This window comes from Eumetopias jubatus, unplaced genomic scaffold, assembly GCF_037043125.1.
Source record: "Eumetopias jubatus isolate StellerSeaLion01/CBP00866 unplaced genomic scaffold, mEumJub1_p1.0 scaffold_7, whole genome shotgun sequence".
In the NCBI taxonomy this organism is placed as follows: Eukaryota; Metazoa; Chordata; class Mammalia; order Carnivora; family Otariidae; genus Eumetopias; species Eumetopias jubatus.
The window spans coordinates 116,632,841-116,649,690 of record NW_028274813.1 but is presented as its reverse complement, the minus strand read 5'-3'; the positions used below and the strand labels follow the sequence as shown (position 1 = coordinate 116,649,690).

Here is a 16,850-nt window from a genome sequence, read left to right as displayed (position 1 = left end):
TGAAGTTGAATGATGAGAGAAGAAGAAGGGAGGAGGACGGAAAAGCTTTGAGGGTCTCTGCCAACTATAATCAAAGGTCTCACCCATGGTCTTTTCCCCAAACGTGGGTGTGGGACAGACACCTCAGAGCTGAGAAATGGTAACTGGAGTCTAAATGCGGACTTTTCCACACTTTTCTCAGAGTTATACTGCCACATAGAGGTCATTACATGGTCACAGAAAATGGGAGGGTGGCAGAGATGGTTCCATCTTCAAGTTATGTTTTGTTCCAAGTGCAGGATGGAGAATCAGATAGAAGGTGATTAAAAATCCCACTTTAAATTTATGTAAATCTTGGCTCACTGTTTATTTCTAGCATATGTGTATTGGTGAAATCTAAAGTTCACAGCAATCCTAGAGCAAAGAAGTTAAATGCAGCTATCAATAGAAGATTCTAATCCATGAACAACAGCCAAACTTTAATATTCTCTGATATTTCTGAGTTAGGTGTTGTAGAACAGTCCTTCTCAAACTTTATAAAGTGCATGTGAATCACCCAGGTGTGTTATTAAATGTATGTGTAGACTCACAAAATGTGGGGTGCTGGTACATTTCTAACAAGCACCCAGACAATGCCTGATGTTGTGACCCATGGACCACACTTTGAGCAGTGAAGCTGTAGGGGATGCAAAGATAAATAAAATAGATGAAACAGTATTTCTGCTCTTAAGGAGCTTGCATTTTGCCACAAGACAGACTAATGTTACATTATTGCTTCAAAGAATCAGTGTAAAGCTGATTCTCAGATTATTTTTTAATTGTAGGAAAATACACATGTAAAATTTACCATCTCAACCATTTTTAAGTGTACAATTAATGTTAACTATATTCACATCGTTGTGTGCAACCGGTTGTTAGAACTTTTTCATCTTGCAAAACTGAAACTACATCCGTTAAACAACAACTCCCTATTTTCCATACATTGAAGACCTAGCCTCATGTGGAACTCCTAGAATATTATCATCACATTAGTCTTCAACATATTGTACTTACCAGGAGTTTTATTTTACACTGAGTCATTCTATTGAGTTTAACATGAGCTGGGAGCAAAGGTAATATCACCAGTGATAACCTAAATCAGTTCATTTTATGTGGACAGAATTTCTCTGCCTTTAAATTTATAAATATTAAAATTAGAATATAATTGAAGCTGAATTCTGTCCCATTCTAGAAATAAATGATAATCATCTAGAAATATATGAATTGGAAAAAAGTCCTTGTCACCTCTTCGAGATATATTTCCAATAAATATATACTTCTTGTTCAATAAATATTTATCCAAACATAAAATACATATAAATACAAACAATTATAATAATCCCTCTACCCAGGAGGTATTTTTCAAACTGCTTTAAATATAATACATATACCATAAAGTTTACTCATTTTAAATGTACAATTCAATGAATTTTATGTTTACAGAATTATAAAACCATCATCACAATCTAATGTTAGAACATTTCTATCAACCTAAAAAAAAAAAAAAACCCATGCCCATGCCCATTTACAGTCAATTCCAATAACCAACCACAGCCATAGGTAACTACTACTCTACTTTCTATTTGCCATTAAAAAAATTTACAAAAATAGAATCATATAATATATGTTCATGTCTGGATTCTTTCACTGAGTTTTATCCATGTTGCAGTATTTTGGGGACCAAATAATACCAACTATATGAATTTATTACAATTTCAAAAATCCATTCATCAGTTGATTGATACTTGTTGTTTGGGTTAGTTTTACTTTTTGGCCTTTTAAAATGCTATGAACATTTCTGTCAAGTATACTTGGATATTTTGTATATGTGTACCAGTATTTGTATTGTTTGTATTATATGTATTATAGGTGTTCTATTTCCAGAATAAGACAGGATTCAGCACCAATTCTATCTCAATTTTAACATTTATCGATGAGAAAGCTGAGAAACAGTATTCACCTAAACTAAATAAAGAAAAGTGGAAGGAATTTTATAACAGCAGCATCACTTGATTTTTTTGAACCAAGAGATGAAAACATGTACACAACTTCACCTCTGATGGGAATTGCAGGTCATAAAGTAAGTCTACATATAACTTTTTAAGAAACAGTCAAACTGATTACCAAAATATGGCTGCGTCATTTAACATTGTACCAGTAATACATGACGGTTTGAATTTCTCCACATCCTTGTCCACACTTGTTAGTATCTATCTTTTTTTATTACAGATATTCTAGTGGGTAAATAATGACATATTGTGTTCCTTATTTCCATTTTTCTAAAGACCAATTACATTGAACATATTTTCATATGCTTTCTGGCCATTTGTATATCTTTGGACAAATGTCTATTCAAATCCTTTGCCCATTTTTAAATTATATTACATATCTGTTTAGTTATTAAGTTATAATAGTTCTTTATATATTCTAAATACAACTCAGATATAATAATTTGCAAATAATTTATCATAGTCTGTGGGTTTTATTTTCAATTTCTTTTTTTTTAAGATTTTATTTATTTATTTGACAAAGAGAGAGAGAATGAGAGCAGGAACACAAGCAGGGGGAGTCGGAGAGGGAGCAGCAGGCTTCCCGCCGAGTAGGGAGCCCAATGTGGGGCTTGATCCCAGGACCCTGGGATCGTGACCTGAGCTGAAGGCAGACGCTTAATGACTGAGCCACCCAGGCGTCCCTTATTTTTAATTTTTTGATGGTGTCCTTTGAAGAGCAAAAGGTTTTAATTTTGATGATGTACAATTTACCAATTTTTCTTTTATTGCCTATATTTTGGGGGTGGTAACTAAGAAATCATTGCTTCCCCAAGTTTATGAAGATTTACTCATGTTTTCTTCTAAGGGTTTTGTAGTTTTAGTTCTTACAGTTAAGTCTTTGATCCATTTTGTGTTAATTTTTTACTATGGTATGACATAAGGGTCCAAATTCACCTTTTTTGGATGAATTTGCAATTGTTCTATTTGTTGAAAAGAATATTTCTTTCCCATCAGTTTTTCTTGGCAATTTTGTTGAAAACCAGTTCACTGTAAATGGGCTTATTTATGGGTTCTTAATTCTGTTCCACTTTTCAATTCTATCCTACGTAGGTTTGTCCTATGCTAGTACCAAACTGAATTGATTACTGAAGCTCTGTAGTAAATTTTGATATCATAAAGTGTGGGGGGAGCTAAGATGGTGGCATAGTGGGAAGACCCTAGGCTTACCTCGTCCCTCAAACACAGCTAGATAACTATCAAATCTATTTGATAGTTAAAAATCTATTCTTCTGAATAGCCAAGAAATTGACCTGTGGACTGACAAACTGCACAACTAGAGGGAAAGAAGAGGCCACATTCAGGAAGGTAGGAAGTGTGGAGATGGGCTTTAGGGGAGAAATGAATCATGGGTGCTGCAGAGGGGAGGGGGCCGAGGTTGCAGAAACAGGAAAGACAGAGTGGAGCACACAGGGATATGCACAAGGGGAACACTTCCTCAAAGCCATTGGCTGGGTAAACAAGAGGGGCTGATTTTCGTGAGTTTTTGCAACCAGTGGGGCTCAAAAACTGGAGTTTTAGAGGTCCACAGGCTTGGCTAGGATAGAGTCCTGACGGCACTCCCCTACTCCAGGAGAGAAGGCATGTAAGCAATCCTGGGTTGGATGGCACAATCTGAGCATCACCAAAGGCTCATGGAGAGAGACTGTTCACTCTTCTTAGAGTCCATCTGTGAGAAGTGACATTTGCAGAGTTGCCTCTCAGGTGACGAATGATCCAGTGGACACCATCTCCCTCCCCCACCCCTCAGCATAGGCACAGAGATACCTGCTGAGGGTGGCTAACCCAAATACTGGAGCTTTAGCCTGCTTTGCTCCAAAGCCAAAATATAGCAGCAGAGTATAAACAGCACATACCAGACACATTCCTTGGAGCACCAGGCCCTGAACACCATATGGCCTCCCCTTTTTAAGGCCATTACTCTCAGGGACAGGAGACATAACAGGCTTTTCTAATGCACAGAGGAAGACAGAGACCTAGACAAAATGTCAAGACAGAGGAATTCATTCCAAAAGAAAGAATAAGATCACAGCCAGAGATCTAATGGAAACAGATATAAGTAATACGCCTGATGGAGAACTTAAAGCAACAATCATAAAGATATTCACTGGACTTGAGAAAAGCCGCAAAGACCCTTACCACAGAGATAAAGGAGCTAAAAAAATTAGACAGAAATTAAAAATGCAATAACTGAAATTTGAAACCAACTGGATATAATGACCTAAAGGATGGAAGAAGCAGAGGAACACATAAGTGAAACAGAAGATAGAATTATGGAAAATAATGAAGCTGAACAAAAGACAGAAAGAAAAGCTATGGATCACAAGAGCAGACTTAGAGAACTCAGTGACCATATCAAATGTAGTAACATTCGTATCATAGTAGTCCCAGAAGAATAAGAGAGACAAAAGGGAGCTGAAGGTTTATTTGAGGAAGTAATAGCCGAAAACTTACCTTAATCAGGGGATGGAAATAGAGATCCAAATCCACAAGGCACAGAGAACTCCCATCAATATCAAGAAAAGCAGGCCAACATTAAGACACTGTAGTTAAACTTGCAAAATATAGTGATAAAGAAAAAAAGTCCTAAAAGCAGCAAGACATTTCCCTACCTTGCAAGGAAAACCCATAATCTACTGGCAGATCTCTCAACAGAAACCCGGCAAGCCAGAAGGAAGTGACATGATATATTCAACCTGCTGAATGGGAAGAATATGCAGCCAGGAATACTCTATCCAGCAAGGCTATCATTCAGAACAGAAGAAGAAATAAAGAGTCTCCCAGACAAACAAAAACTGAAGCAGTTCGTGACCACTAAACCAGCCCTGTAAAAAAATATTAAAAGGGACACTTTGAGTGGGAAGGAAAGACCAAAAGTGACAAAGACTAGAAAGGAACAGAGAAAATCTCCAAAAACAATGACAAAACAAGTAATAAAATGGCACTAAATATATATCAATCAATAATTACTCTAAATGTAAATGGCTAAATGCTCCAATCAAAAGACATAGGGTGTCAGAATGGATAAAAAACAAGACCCACCTATATGCTGCCTGTAAGACTCATTTTAGACCTAAAGACATATGCAGATTTAAAAAAAAATACTGATTCAAAGGGATAGATGCACCCTGTTTATAGCAGCATTATCAACAATAGCCAAATTATGGAAAGAGCCCAAATGTACATCAACTGATGGATAGATAAAGAAGATATATAGAGAGATATATAGATGATAAATAGATAAATAGATAGATGATAGATATATTTATATAATGGGATATTACACAGCCACCAGAAAGAATGAAATCTGGCCATTTGCAACAATGTGGATAGAACCAGAGAGCATTATGCTAAGCAAAATATGTCAGGCAGTAAAGACAAATACTATATGATTTCATATGTGGAATTTAAGAAACAAAACAGATGAACCTATGGGGAAAAAAAGAGAGAGAGAGGCAAACCAGGAAACAGACTCCACTATAAGGAACAAACCAAGGGTTCCTGGAGCAGAAGTGGGCAGGGGGATGGGTAAAATGGGTGATGGTTATGGAGGGTACTTGTAGTGATGAGCTCTGGGTGTTGTATGAAAGTGATGAATCACTGTATTATTCAAATAAAAACTCAAAACACAAAAGAAACAAAACAAACAAAAAAAATGTCCTTCCCCTTTGTTCTTTTTCAAGATTGTTTTGGCTATTCTGGCTCCCTTGCATTTCCATGTGAGTTTAGGATTAGCTTGCCGATTTCTGCAAAATAGTTGTCTGGGATTTTCTTAGGGATTATGCTCCATCTATAGATCAATTTGGGGAATATTGCCATTATAACGATTCTAAATCTGTCTGCGAGTATGGAATGTCTTTCCGTTCATTTAGGTCTTCTATAAACACTGTCAGCAATGTTCTGTAGTTTTTGGTGTACAAGTCTTGCACTTATTTTGTTAAATTTATTCCCAAGTGTTTTGTTCTTGATGGTATTCTCATGACATTCTTAATTTCATTTTTGAAGCGTTCATTGCTAGTGTTTAGAAATACTATCGATTTTTGTATGTTGATCCTTTATCCTGCAACTTTGATGTACTTAGTAGCTTTGTAGTAAATTCTACGGTTTTCTATATATAATGACCTTGTATTTAGAAATTTCAAGTTTTTAAACACTTTTAACTTTTATGGCTATTGCAAAATTTTAAAATTAGATTTAAATTTATGTACCTATGATGCAAAGAAGTTTGATAGGTGATCAAGAAAAGACTTTCCAGAATAAAGCAATATTATATTGGGATAAGTTTTCATGAAGAACTATGGAAATACAGGTTTAGGAAGAAAAGGAAGGATGCAAAATTTTGTATTAAAGAAAAGCTTGTTCATGTAGTTATAAAAATTGATGAAGGATATCAAATTGCCTGGTATTTAGGTTCACACTGGCTACATTTAGAAGGGTTATGTAGCAGTTTTATTTTAAAACTCTCAATTTACTATCGAACAATTTGCATATTTTGCAACTATTTAAATCATCAAAATTTTTAGGTATGGTCTATCTAAAAATGAGGGAAAAGGTACAGTCACATGTTTCCAGAATTCTTTTAGGGAGTATACGAGCAAAATAATTTAAACCCTTGTATTAACGTATACCTTCCTAACAGGTGTTTCTCTTTGGGATGACTGTTACCTTTCTTCGAGTGGGGGAAATTCCCAAATGGCCCCTAACTTAAAAGCCTCACCCAGTGATCCCACAACAGTCCTCATCATTAACTAATTTTGACTGAGGTAAGTACTTCATGTAGAATTAAGTCACTGCCGTCCCTCAACAAGTCACTTAGGTAGGCGTAAGTGCTCAGGGCACCCTAGGTATAGTTTTCTAAAGGCAAGTCTATTGAAGAGTATAAAGTGTCATCTATAGTATTTTAGTCATTTTAAAGAAGTTTTGGAGCAAGGTCAGGTATGTTCACTTTGATCCTCCCTTTTTAGCCCCACAATCATAAATGGTATCAGCACAGTTGCTCTTTATCCTGAGGAGTCAGGAATGCAACATGGGCAGTACTGCTGCGCGCACACACACAGACACACGCACACACACACCTGGAGACTTTTACCATCCGCGGCAACCGTCTTAGAATACATGAGTAACAAAGACTGGCTTCCAGGAGAGTTGGGAGAATCAGCCCTGGTGCTCGCACGTGCACTGTGTCCAGGGTGCTCCCTCCAGCCGCGCCCGCTCTCGCGGCCCACCGCTCTTTCCCAGCCCCTCCGGCGGCCTTGGTTCGCGGTGGGGACAAAGACACCGCGCAAGCGCGGGCGCTGACGACGCGCGCGAAGGCCGGGGCTGGGCGTCCGCGCGGAGCGGCCGCTTCACGGGATTCTCTGGGAGCCTTCCGCCCGCGTCCTCCAGGATCCGGAGCTGGCTGACGTCTCCTCACACACCATCTAGAAGGTCAGCGTGGGAAGGCCTGAGGCGGGGCCGCGGAGGGTAAGCCACCCGAGTGGGCGTCACGCGAAAGCCGGCCTGCGGCTCCCCGCCGCGAGAGCGAGGGCTTGGAACGCTCTGTGAGGCCCAGCGTCAGGGCGCGCGCGCGTGCGAGGCGCTGAGAACCTCGGGCCGGCCTCGGCCCAGCGCTTCGTGGAGGCGCCGCGTCTGAGGGAGCAGGCCGCTGGGGTGCGGCAGCCGGCAGCCAGGCGGGGAACTCTCCAAGGGGCGCCCAAGCGCCCGAGGCCTGGAAGGCACAGGTGGGGCGGCGGCCGGCGGGGAAGGACGCGCGGGTCGCGGGAGCGCCTGGCGGGGCGGGGGGAGGGGCAGGGCCGAGACGGCCGGAGCCCTCCTCCGAGGGTCAGACGTGACACTTTCGTTGAAGGAAGCCATTGCGAGAGGACAGTTTGAGAAGTTGTTCTCCCAGCCCCCGTTGTATATTTACGGAACCTAACCTTCGAGCTCCGCGCCCCCTACGCCCTTCACTCCATTTACTGGCTGACGCTGCCCCCCCACCCCTTTGATCGTGCGCTTGGCACCTTCCTGTCCGCCCTTCTTGCTGCCTCGTGCGCGCTGTTTACTTGGCTTCGGAAAATGGCTGTGGTTTTGCGCCCTTACAGCTTCGTGAAAGTTCGGAGTCTTTAGAAAATGTCGGCAACCAATAGCAATTGTGTTGGGAACGGAGAGCGCACGGATTTTGCTCTTTCGAATACGTTTGTTCATGTTCCTGAGGGATCCAGCACCGCAGAGGCTCTCTCCGACCTCATTTCTATGTCTGGAAAAAGTTTCTCTTGGAACGTGCACTGTTCCGGGACGCGGCCTTATTGCGTTACGGTGGGGTTGGCCCATTTTCCCACGAACTGAAGAATCGTTTTACTCCTTCACTTAGGGATCCTCGAAATTTACTTTATTGCCTTGTAATTTAGTGGATTTGCGTTCAAGATTGTTGCTGCTTCTGAAATACAGGTTTAAATATTTAAGAGTTCCACAAGTTTTCTTTGAAATGTCCAGAGGAAAAACCAAGAAAAAGGAATGTAAGAATGTCCCCAGTTAGGAAGGGAGCTATTCTTTTTATTGCTCTCCTTTTTGCAATAACAGACCCCATTTGGTGACTTTATAGGAAACCGGTTGGAAAGAGGAAGGTTTTACGCTGGTTCTTTCTCACCGTGGGCTTTCTGAAAGGTCGTTTGTGTAGTTCCCCTGACAAGAATGGGTGGGACGCTATTGCAGGGGTTGCATACCGGTATTTGGAGAAGTTCCGTCTTCTTTTTTTGTAAAGGGCCAGGCAGGCAGGCATTAGAGCACCTTTTGTACTAGAGACTACTTGTGATGTTGACCTTAGCTTGATAGTTACTGCTTTTAGGCTTTATGGGATTGAACTAAGATGTCAGGTGTTTGATTCAGAATTTTACCTTTGCTCCTGAGATTTACTTTTAAAGCTTACACGTATGCACATCCACTCATAGTTGTGTCTGAAACAAACAGGTTTTACTTCTTTTATTAGAACGTGTCGAAAAATAAATGCGCTATTTGTATCTGGAACCAGAATTTGGGTTCGGATTTAAGAGGATTATACTGGTGTGGGTACTGTTTTATTTAATACTATAGATTGACCTTCCAAAACTTCCTGTTCTCAACTTTAAAAATGAAAGGATGTGAGGGGCGCCTGAGTGGCACAGTTGGTTAAGCTGCTGACTCTTGGTTTCCGCTCAGGTCCTGAGATAGAGCCCAGCCTCCAGCTCCATGCCCAGCTGGAGTCAGCTTAGGACTCTGTCTCCCTCTCCCTGTGCCCCTCCCCACCTTCAATAAATAAAATCAATCTTTATTTTTTTCTTTCTTAAAGACTTTACTTGAGAGAAAGAGAGAGAGGGGGCAGAAGTTGGGAGAGAGGGGAGAGGGAGAAGCAAGCTCCCCACTGAGCAGAGAGCCTGATGCTTGTCCATCCCAGGACCCCAGGATCATGACCTGAGCTGAAGGCAGACGCTCAACTGACTGAGCGACTCAGGTGCCTCTTGATCTTTAAAAGAAATTTTAAAAACAAAAATTAAGATATGTGGAATCATGTAATAAGGGTTTTTGTCTTTTCAAGCCACTTGATAAGGTCTTAACTGTAATTAGGGATATGACAGGTATTATTCATATTTTTTGTTTTGTTTTTTAAAGTACTATTTTGCAGTTCTTACCCTGTGAAGTGCATTTTCTCAGTGACTGCTGAGAATATATCAAATCCTGGAATAAATCCCAAAGTAAAAATACAGAATTTTAGTACAGACTTTTACTTTCTGTGCAGAAATTCCCAACTACATTTCACCTCATTTCCAGGTGTTTTTCTCCTGCTAAACTTTTTCTGTCTCCCAAGATGGAGATGCCAGCAAGAAATGCTATTCAGCAACTGACCCATGGAATTACACCACGATCACCACTTCCCAGCACTGCCCCCACACACTTTTCTTTTCAGTAGGCAGCCCATTTCCTCCAGTGACACATTATTTCAGGAAATCTTTCAGCACACTATGTAACATAAGCTTTGAAATGTGGGTATATACAAGATCAGGTGTTGAACACCTTTTCACGTGCCATTTAAAGATCCTCTTTTGTGAAGTACCGTCATGTTTTTTTCCCATTAACAGGAATAAGAGGTTATGCCTTTTTAATCTTGCTAGAGTTATTTTAATGGAGTTTTGGGAGGGAATAGGGCTAACTGTATGTGAGTAGCCTGCCACCTTTAAGTAGAATTGGGTAACTTTAAAGCTTCATCCAGATAATTTTTTCTCATTTCTGTCCTCTCCAATGATTCAACCTCATTTTTTTTTTTAAGATTTGTTTATTTATTTGAGAGAGAGTGTGGGCATGAGCAGGAGGGGCAGAGGGAGAGGAAGAGAGAATCCAAAGCAGACTCCTTGCTCAGCACAGAGCCTCACTCAGGGATTAATTTCACGACCCTGAGATCAAGACCTGAGCTGAAATCAAGCGTCCGATGGTTAAGTGAGAGAGCCACCCACGCACCCTTCAGTCCCAACTTGGGGCTCGATCCCAGGACCCCGGGACCATGACCTGAACCAAAGGCAGACGCTTAACGACCGAGCCAGCCAGGCACCTCAGTGTCCTCCTCTCTTTGAATTCTAGCATATTTCAGAGCTGCTGTTGTCCTTCGGTCTTCAGTCATTTGAGTGGTGGGTAAATAGGCCCAGAGGGTGAAGGAACTTTCTATGGTTGTAAAGCATGTGGCAGAACGGAGCTCCTCAGACCCTGCAGTGCCACACTCTATTGCTCTGGAGCATGTGTGTCTCATCTCGCTTGGAGCTCTGGAGTCCCCCTGGGGTACAGGCTCTTGTTAGTAGGGACTCAGCCTCTAGCTGCAGCAAGCTCCCCAACACTGGACAGTGGTGAACAACACAGGCCCTGACTCTCTCTGTGGGTTGGACACAGTTGGTGGTGCTCGGGTGGCTGAATGGCTGGAGGGTCCCTTCCGCCGGAAGGACCAGGGTCAGGCCCGGTGGCACAACGGCCTGGCGGGTCTGTGCGGGGGACGTCACAGGTCTGTGCCAGTAGAGGTCCCAGGCCAGCAGGCCACAGTGGTCTGTGTTTGTTTCAGTGTTGGGTGGATGTCCCTCTTGCTGGGGAGAGAAGTCTGAGCAGGACACGTTTGGTTTCTGGTTTCCTCTCTCCAGTGAGAGACCTCGTCCCAGAGGAGAGGCCGCCGTGCTGCCCCTGTGCCCCAGGTGGTCGTAGGACAAGTGTGAAAGCTCTCAAGGAGGTAACTCGGTGCTGTGTTCAGCAGGTCTGAACTGTGGGTTGGCTGGCCCTTCAGAGAGCCCTCCTGAGGTCACACGGCGAGCCTGCTGTCTGCCGACTCTCCAGGCACTTGGATTCCGTGTAATTAGGACGCTCCATGCCATGCAAGCTCTTTTCTTGTCTTGCCCAGCCTTGGTTACTTGATGTGGCATCGTGGAGAAGTCTGGGTCTTTTAAGTATAACTCAGTGAACAAATGCAGAGGGTTTCTGTGGACGCTGAGCTTCAGGAGCCAGGGACGATGTCAGTGTTGGCACCTCGGTGCCTGCCGCCCCACATGGCCTATGGGGCCTCGAAGCCATGGCCAGGATTCAGAGACTCCCACACTTCTCAGTATCGTAAGAGATAATAGCAGTGATTTGTTCTCCCGTGTTTACAAACGAGGTTATGCCGTAACCGTGTGTGCGCATAGCGTGGCGGGGGTGTGTGTGGAAGACAGGCCCCAGCTGGACCTCTGCACACAAGGGAGGTGCACAAGGCATTCCCAAGTCTAGCTGTAGCCAAGTCCACGTCATGTACTTCTGGTTTGACCTTGCACGAGGTTCTCCTCCTTTCCTGGATTTGTGGGCTTATCTGGTCAGTGAGAAGGGCGCACGTGGTGTTCTGTCAGGATTGCCTCACATCCACCATGCCTGACTTCCCAAACGTTGTTAGCAAATGCAAAAGCCGTAGATGTGAACAGCGTACCTTCACTACTTACAGCCGTGTAAAACCGTACGTACAGATACGTATGTGGAGCTAGATAATTACGTAGGACTTGATGAATTTGTGGGCCATGCAAGAAGGGAAAGGTCTGCCTGTAGGATTACTTCCTTTATGATGAAGATTTCGAGAGGAGAGTGTTAGTGTAGGAACATGAGAGGACTGTGTATTGGTGGGGCTGTCACAGCAGAAGTGGTGTTCTTGTGAAGGATCCTGGGGTGGCAGTCGCATCGAGCCGTGGACCCTGGTTCGGGTGGGGTGGGCCTCCATCCTGCCAGTCCCGGGTGGTGGGAGTCCCCGGTGTACTCAGCACCCCGAGTGGTCCTCCTGTCTGTGGTCCAAGTGTGCTGACACGCGCTAGCCCCACCCATCCGCTAACCTGTCCCTCTCCTCCAGAGGCAGAGTGGCCGTGGAGCAGACCAGCCCGGGAGCCAGATGAGCAGAGAGGTCTGTGTGCACTCCTGGCCTTGCTCCTACTACTTAGAACTGGAGAAGCGATGGGTTCCTGCAAAGCTTTCATTACCTTCTCACTCCCTGAGATCTGCAACTGATAAAACCGGGGAGGCCCTGGTCAGCTTCTCCTTGTCTAGTGTGATTGAGATCAAGAAGGAGGCTTCTCACTTTGTCTTCAGTTCTATCACCGTCCTGGAGAAGGACCACCTCAAGCACTGGTTCAGCTACTTGCAGCCCAGTCGGAATGCAGTCTTCAGCATCATCGAGCATTTCTGGAGAGAGCTGCTGCTGTCTCCATCGGAAGCACCGCTCCCTGTGACCAAGGGGAAGCAGCTGACTGGTCTGATGGCCTGTTCCCAGAATCGCCTGGAAGAGACAGCCCAAGTCCTCCACCATCAGGGCGAGCAGCTGGGTAGCATCACCAAGGGCCTGGACAAGATGGAATCTGACCTGGACATGGCTGACAGGTACAGGGAGCGTTTCGGACACACGGGTCACGCCCCTGCCGTGCGCAGTGATGCCGGGTGGGCGTTGGTGAGGGACACATTCTGTGCCTGGTGCAGAGCTCCAGTCTTGTGTGAATAAGGAAGGCTACCTCGTTTCATCCTGTGGGGGAAACAGGCCGAGGGGCCAGGTCACACAGATGAAGTTGCTGTTCTGCACGGCCATGTGGTTGCAGGGTTTGAGCTGAAGCTCAAACCAGGGTCCCCAAACCAGGGACCCCCTCCAGTCTTCTAAACAGTGGTGGCCCCAAGGAGCTTTTGTTTATGTGGTTGTGTGTGCCAATATTGCCGCATTTCTTTAAAAACTAAGAAATTAAAAAAGTATTTGTCCGTTGAAAAAGTACGATAATGAACCCATGACCTAGTAACGGAAGTCACTTTGTCAATGACAAATAGCTTTGATAAAGCAGACATGTTTAGTGGGAAGAGTGGGCCATGTTAGAGATGGCCGGGTCCTTCCACCGGCTTCTGCAGCCTGCCCCCCACCTCCCCTCCAGGTTATCCTGTGTCCCGGGACCTCTGGGCCACTCCCCATACATGCAGGAGAGCGAGGGCGAAAAGCCGAGCAGTGTCGTGGTGCTGTTGTGAAGAAACAGACCCCCCTGGAGGGTCCCAAAGACCCCAGTTTGCCAAGCACTGCCCTGACTCTAAGTCGTGTGCAGTGTGAAAGGGATTTTAGCACCTGGGAGGGCTGCCTCAGAGCTCATGACAAGGTGGCGGCCTCTCGTGTTGGGCCCTGAGCGTAGGCAACGCTATCTCACATCAGGGACACGTGCCCGCTGGTGCCGGGAACCCTTGGCCCCAAGTGACCCCAGTCTGCAGTTACCACCTGTGGCTATCTTGGGATATTCTTTCCTAAGTGCCTGCATGGTGAAAGACCTAGTGCTGCAGGGAACGGCCCCAAATCTTGCCCTTAAGAGGGGTGCCTGTGGTAACTGAGGTGGAAGGTGCTCAGACCTCTGTGAGTTTTGGTCCTGGGAACATAGCTGAGCAGTTTCTGCCCTTCTGTGCCATCATGGGGCAGAGGAGGTCATGCGACTGAGTGGTGGGCAGGAGTGATGTAGGTCACTTCCAGGCCTGGTCTCTGAAAGCCTCCCATCCCACACCATCTGTGTGCTGTCTTCCCCTCACCTGCTGGTGGCATGCAGAGAATCCTCCCCAGGACTCAGACGTGAGCTGGAATTTGGGTCGCCACATGGCATCCCAGAGCAGGCCCGACCCCAGCCCTCCAGTGGGGGGCTATGTCAATATTAAAATAATAAAAATCTAGGTTTCAATGATCAGGTTAATAAGAATTAAAAAAAAAAAGAATTAAAGGAAGAATACATAGTACCAGCTGGAGGATAGTGAATAAGCACTTTCACACACTGCTATTTGGGAATGTCTGTTGGTTAATCCTTTTGGAAAACAATCTGGCAATTTAGAAATGTTCTTTTAACAAAAGGCCAACTGATGGGGCCCCTGGGTGGCTCAGTCGGTGGGCGTCTGCCTTTGGCTGAGGTCGTGATCCCAGGGTTCTGGGATCGAGTCCCACATCGGGATCCCTGCTCAGTGAGAAGCCTGCTTCTTCCTCTCCCGCTCCCCCTGGTCGTGTTCCCTCTCTCGCTGTGTTTCTTTCTGTTAAATAAATAAAATCTTAAAAAAAAAAAAAAAAAACACCACAAAAGTGAGAAGATGAACCTGAGGCTAGAGAAAATGCTTGTAGTATCCACTTGTATTCTCACCCGGGGATTCATACCCAGCTAGAAAGAGAGCTCATATGCCAGAATGAGAAAAAGCCAGTTCGGTAGAAAAATGGGCAGGACCATTGTTTGGAGTGTAGGCTCGGCTGCCGTCACGGAGATCCTCAGATCCTGTGGCTTACAGAAGCTGGGAAGCTATTTCCCCCCGCCCTCCCACAGAGGTGCAGGGGAAAGTCGGCGTCCCAGGCAGGTCGAAGGCTCTGCTCTGGGTCACGCCCCGGGGCCCCGTGTTGGCTCCGTGGCTGCGTCAGAAGCTGTTGGCAGCACTCTTCCCAGCCACTGGGAAGGGGGCACAGGGAGGCCAGTGCACACGGCCTTGTTTTTAAGCAGATGAGCCCAGCCCACGAAAGGGAGGTACTGGCACCCCAGTAATTAGAGAAAGGTAAATTAAACCAACAAGTACAGATGTGGGACAACACCGACTGATGGTCAGGGTGTGGGTCGGGACGAGACGTCTTGTGTCGCTGTCACTGATGGGACCTGGCTCGGCCCCTGGCAAGACCTAGCTAAGCCGAAGGTGCACAGACCCCATGACGAATCCCAGCGTGTGTGGATGGGCACATTCACTGAGGCAGCTGTAGTCAGTTGATCCTCAAGGGGATGCAGTAATTAGTCACTACTGTGTAGTTTTTGGAAAGAGGTGAGGTCCAGAGCCGACGGCCAAGGAAGAATTCTTGAGATGTCTTCAGTGCAAAATGGTGGTTTTATTAAAACGGGGACAGGACCCGTGGGCGGAAAGAGCTGCTGCTGGGGGGTATGAGGAGCAAATGATGCTGTACTTTGGGGTGGGGTGGGGAGTAAAGGGAGGTTCCAAAAGGATCTTCATCTGCTAAGGACGACATGGGTTACCAGAGCCCTTGCTATTGTCAGACCAAGGTGGTTTTTCCTTGTAGCCAGGCATTAACAGTAACGCAGTATTTGTCAGTAGGCTGCAGGTTAGAAGGACAAAAGATTTTATCTACCTTTCCTTCTGCCTTTGTTTCCCACATCACTGCCAACTCGGATTCAAGGCACTGATTCCTGTTAGATCTGCACAGACTGACTTGGATCCACCTCAAAGCAATGTTAATAACACAAAACCAAGTTGAAAGTAGATGTGTACAAAAGCAACATTTATAAGAGTTTTTAAATGGGTAAAGTAGCAAAAATGCAGGGAGCACTGAACTGCAAAAGCCCAAGCTGGAGGGGCATGCACAGGGCCACACGTGCCGCGGTTCCACAGCGAGCTCCCACAGAGCCGCCATCGAGTGCTCCTCGCGGGGGTCTCCTGGCTCTTGGGGGTCGTTGGCACAGGTGTTCGGTGAGCATGTGATGCAGTTCTGCTTTTCAGTTTTAAAGTGTGTTCCTTCTGGAACGCCCGTTGTCTGGTTATTGGCCGTCCTGGATTGATCTTCTGATAGCGTTTTCATTTTTTCCTTGTCTTTTTGTTCTACTATTTCTTGAGTTTCATCTTCCTCCTACCCTTCCATTTTTGTGATATTTTTAATTTCTAAGATTTATTTTTTAATCTCCAAATGTTTCTTTTGAATAGCAGCCGCCTGTTGTTACTTTGTGGGTTACTGTCCTCTTATCTCTCAGGATTTTCTGGAAAGCCTCTTGTAGGAAGGGCCTGGGGTGTGCCTCCCGGCTTGGGGGAGGCCTCTGCTCCCATTTCCTGCTCGCAGCTCACCACGCCCCCTGCAGTGGTGACCAGACGGAGGTGGGGCCTAGCAGCACCAGGTGGGTTCTCCTTAAATGAACTTCCAGTCTGTTGGGGTTTGAGGCCCAACTTCACGCCTGTTTTCAGAGGTCCCTGGAATTCTGTCTTTTTCCACACAGAGGGTTCTGAGGCAGGGATAACTAGATTCTGGGGTGGCTGGGCCAGGCAGTGGCCCTTGGCCACTGAAGACAAGTGGGGATGGTCACCATAATGGACAGCAGAGCCAAAGCCGTGATCAGAATACTCTGACCCCGAGAGACTTGTGCTCCTGGAGGAGAAGTAGATGGGCAGTTGACCCAGTTCTTTTTTTTTTTTAAGATTTTATTTATTTATTTGACAGAGAAAGACATAGCAAGAGAGGGAACACGAGCAAGGAGAGGGGCAGGGAGCCCGATGTGGGGCTCAATCCCAGGACCCCAGGATCACCCGGGT

The 16,850-nt window shown here is 45.2% G+C and overlaps 1 protein-coding gene across 1 annotated transcript in view; it reads left to right on the top strand.

Annotated features, from left to right (window-relative positions):
- Positions 1-12,456: 12,456 nt before the first annotated feature.
- The window catches only part of LOC148163969 (synaptosomal-associated protein 47-like), an 88,898-nt gene continuing 84,504 nt past the window's right edge, over positions 12,457-16,850 (top strand). The window contains exon 1 of the mRNA XM_088025186.1: positions 12,457-12,941. Coding sequence (XP_087881312.1) covers positions 12,457-12,941 — 485 coding nt within the window. The remainder of the gene's footprint in view (positions 12,942-16,850) is intronic.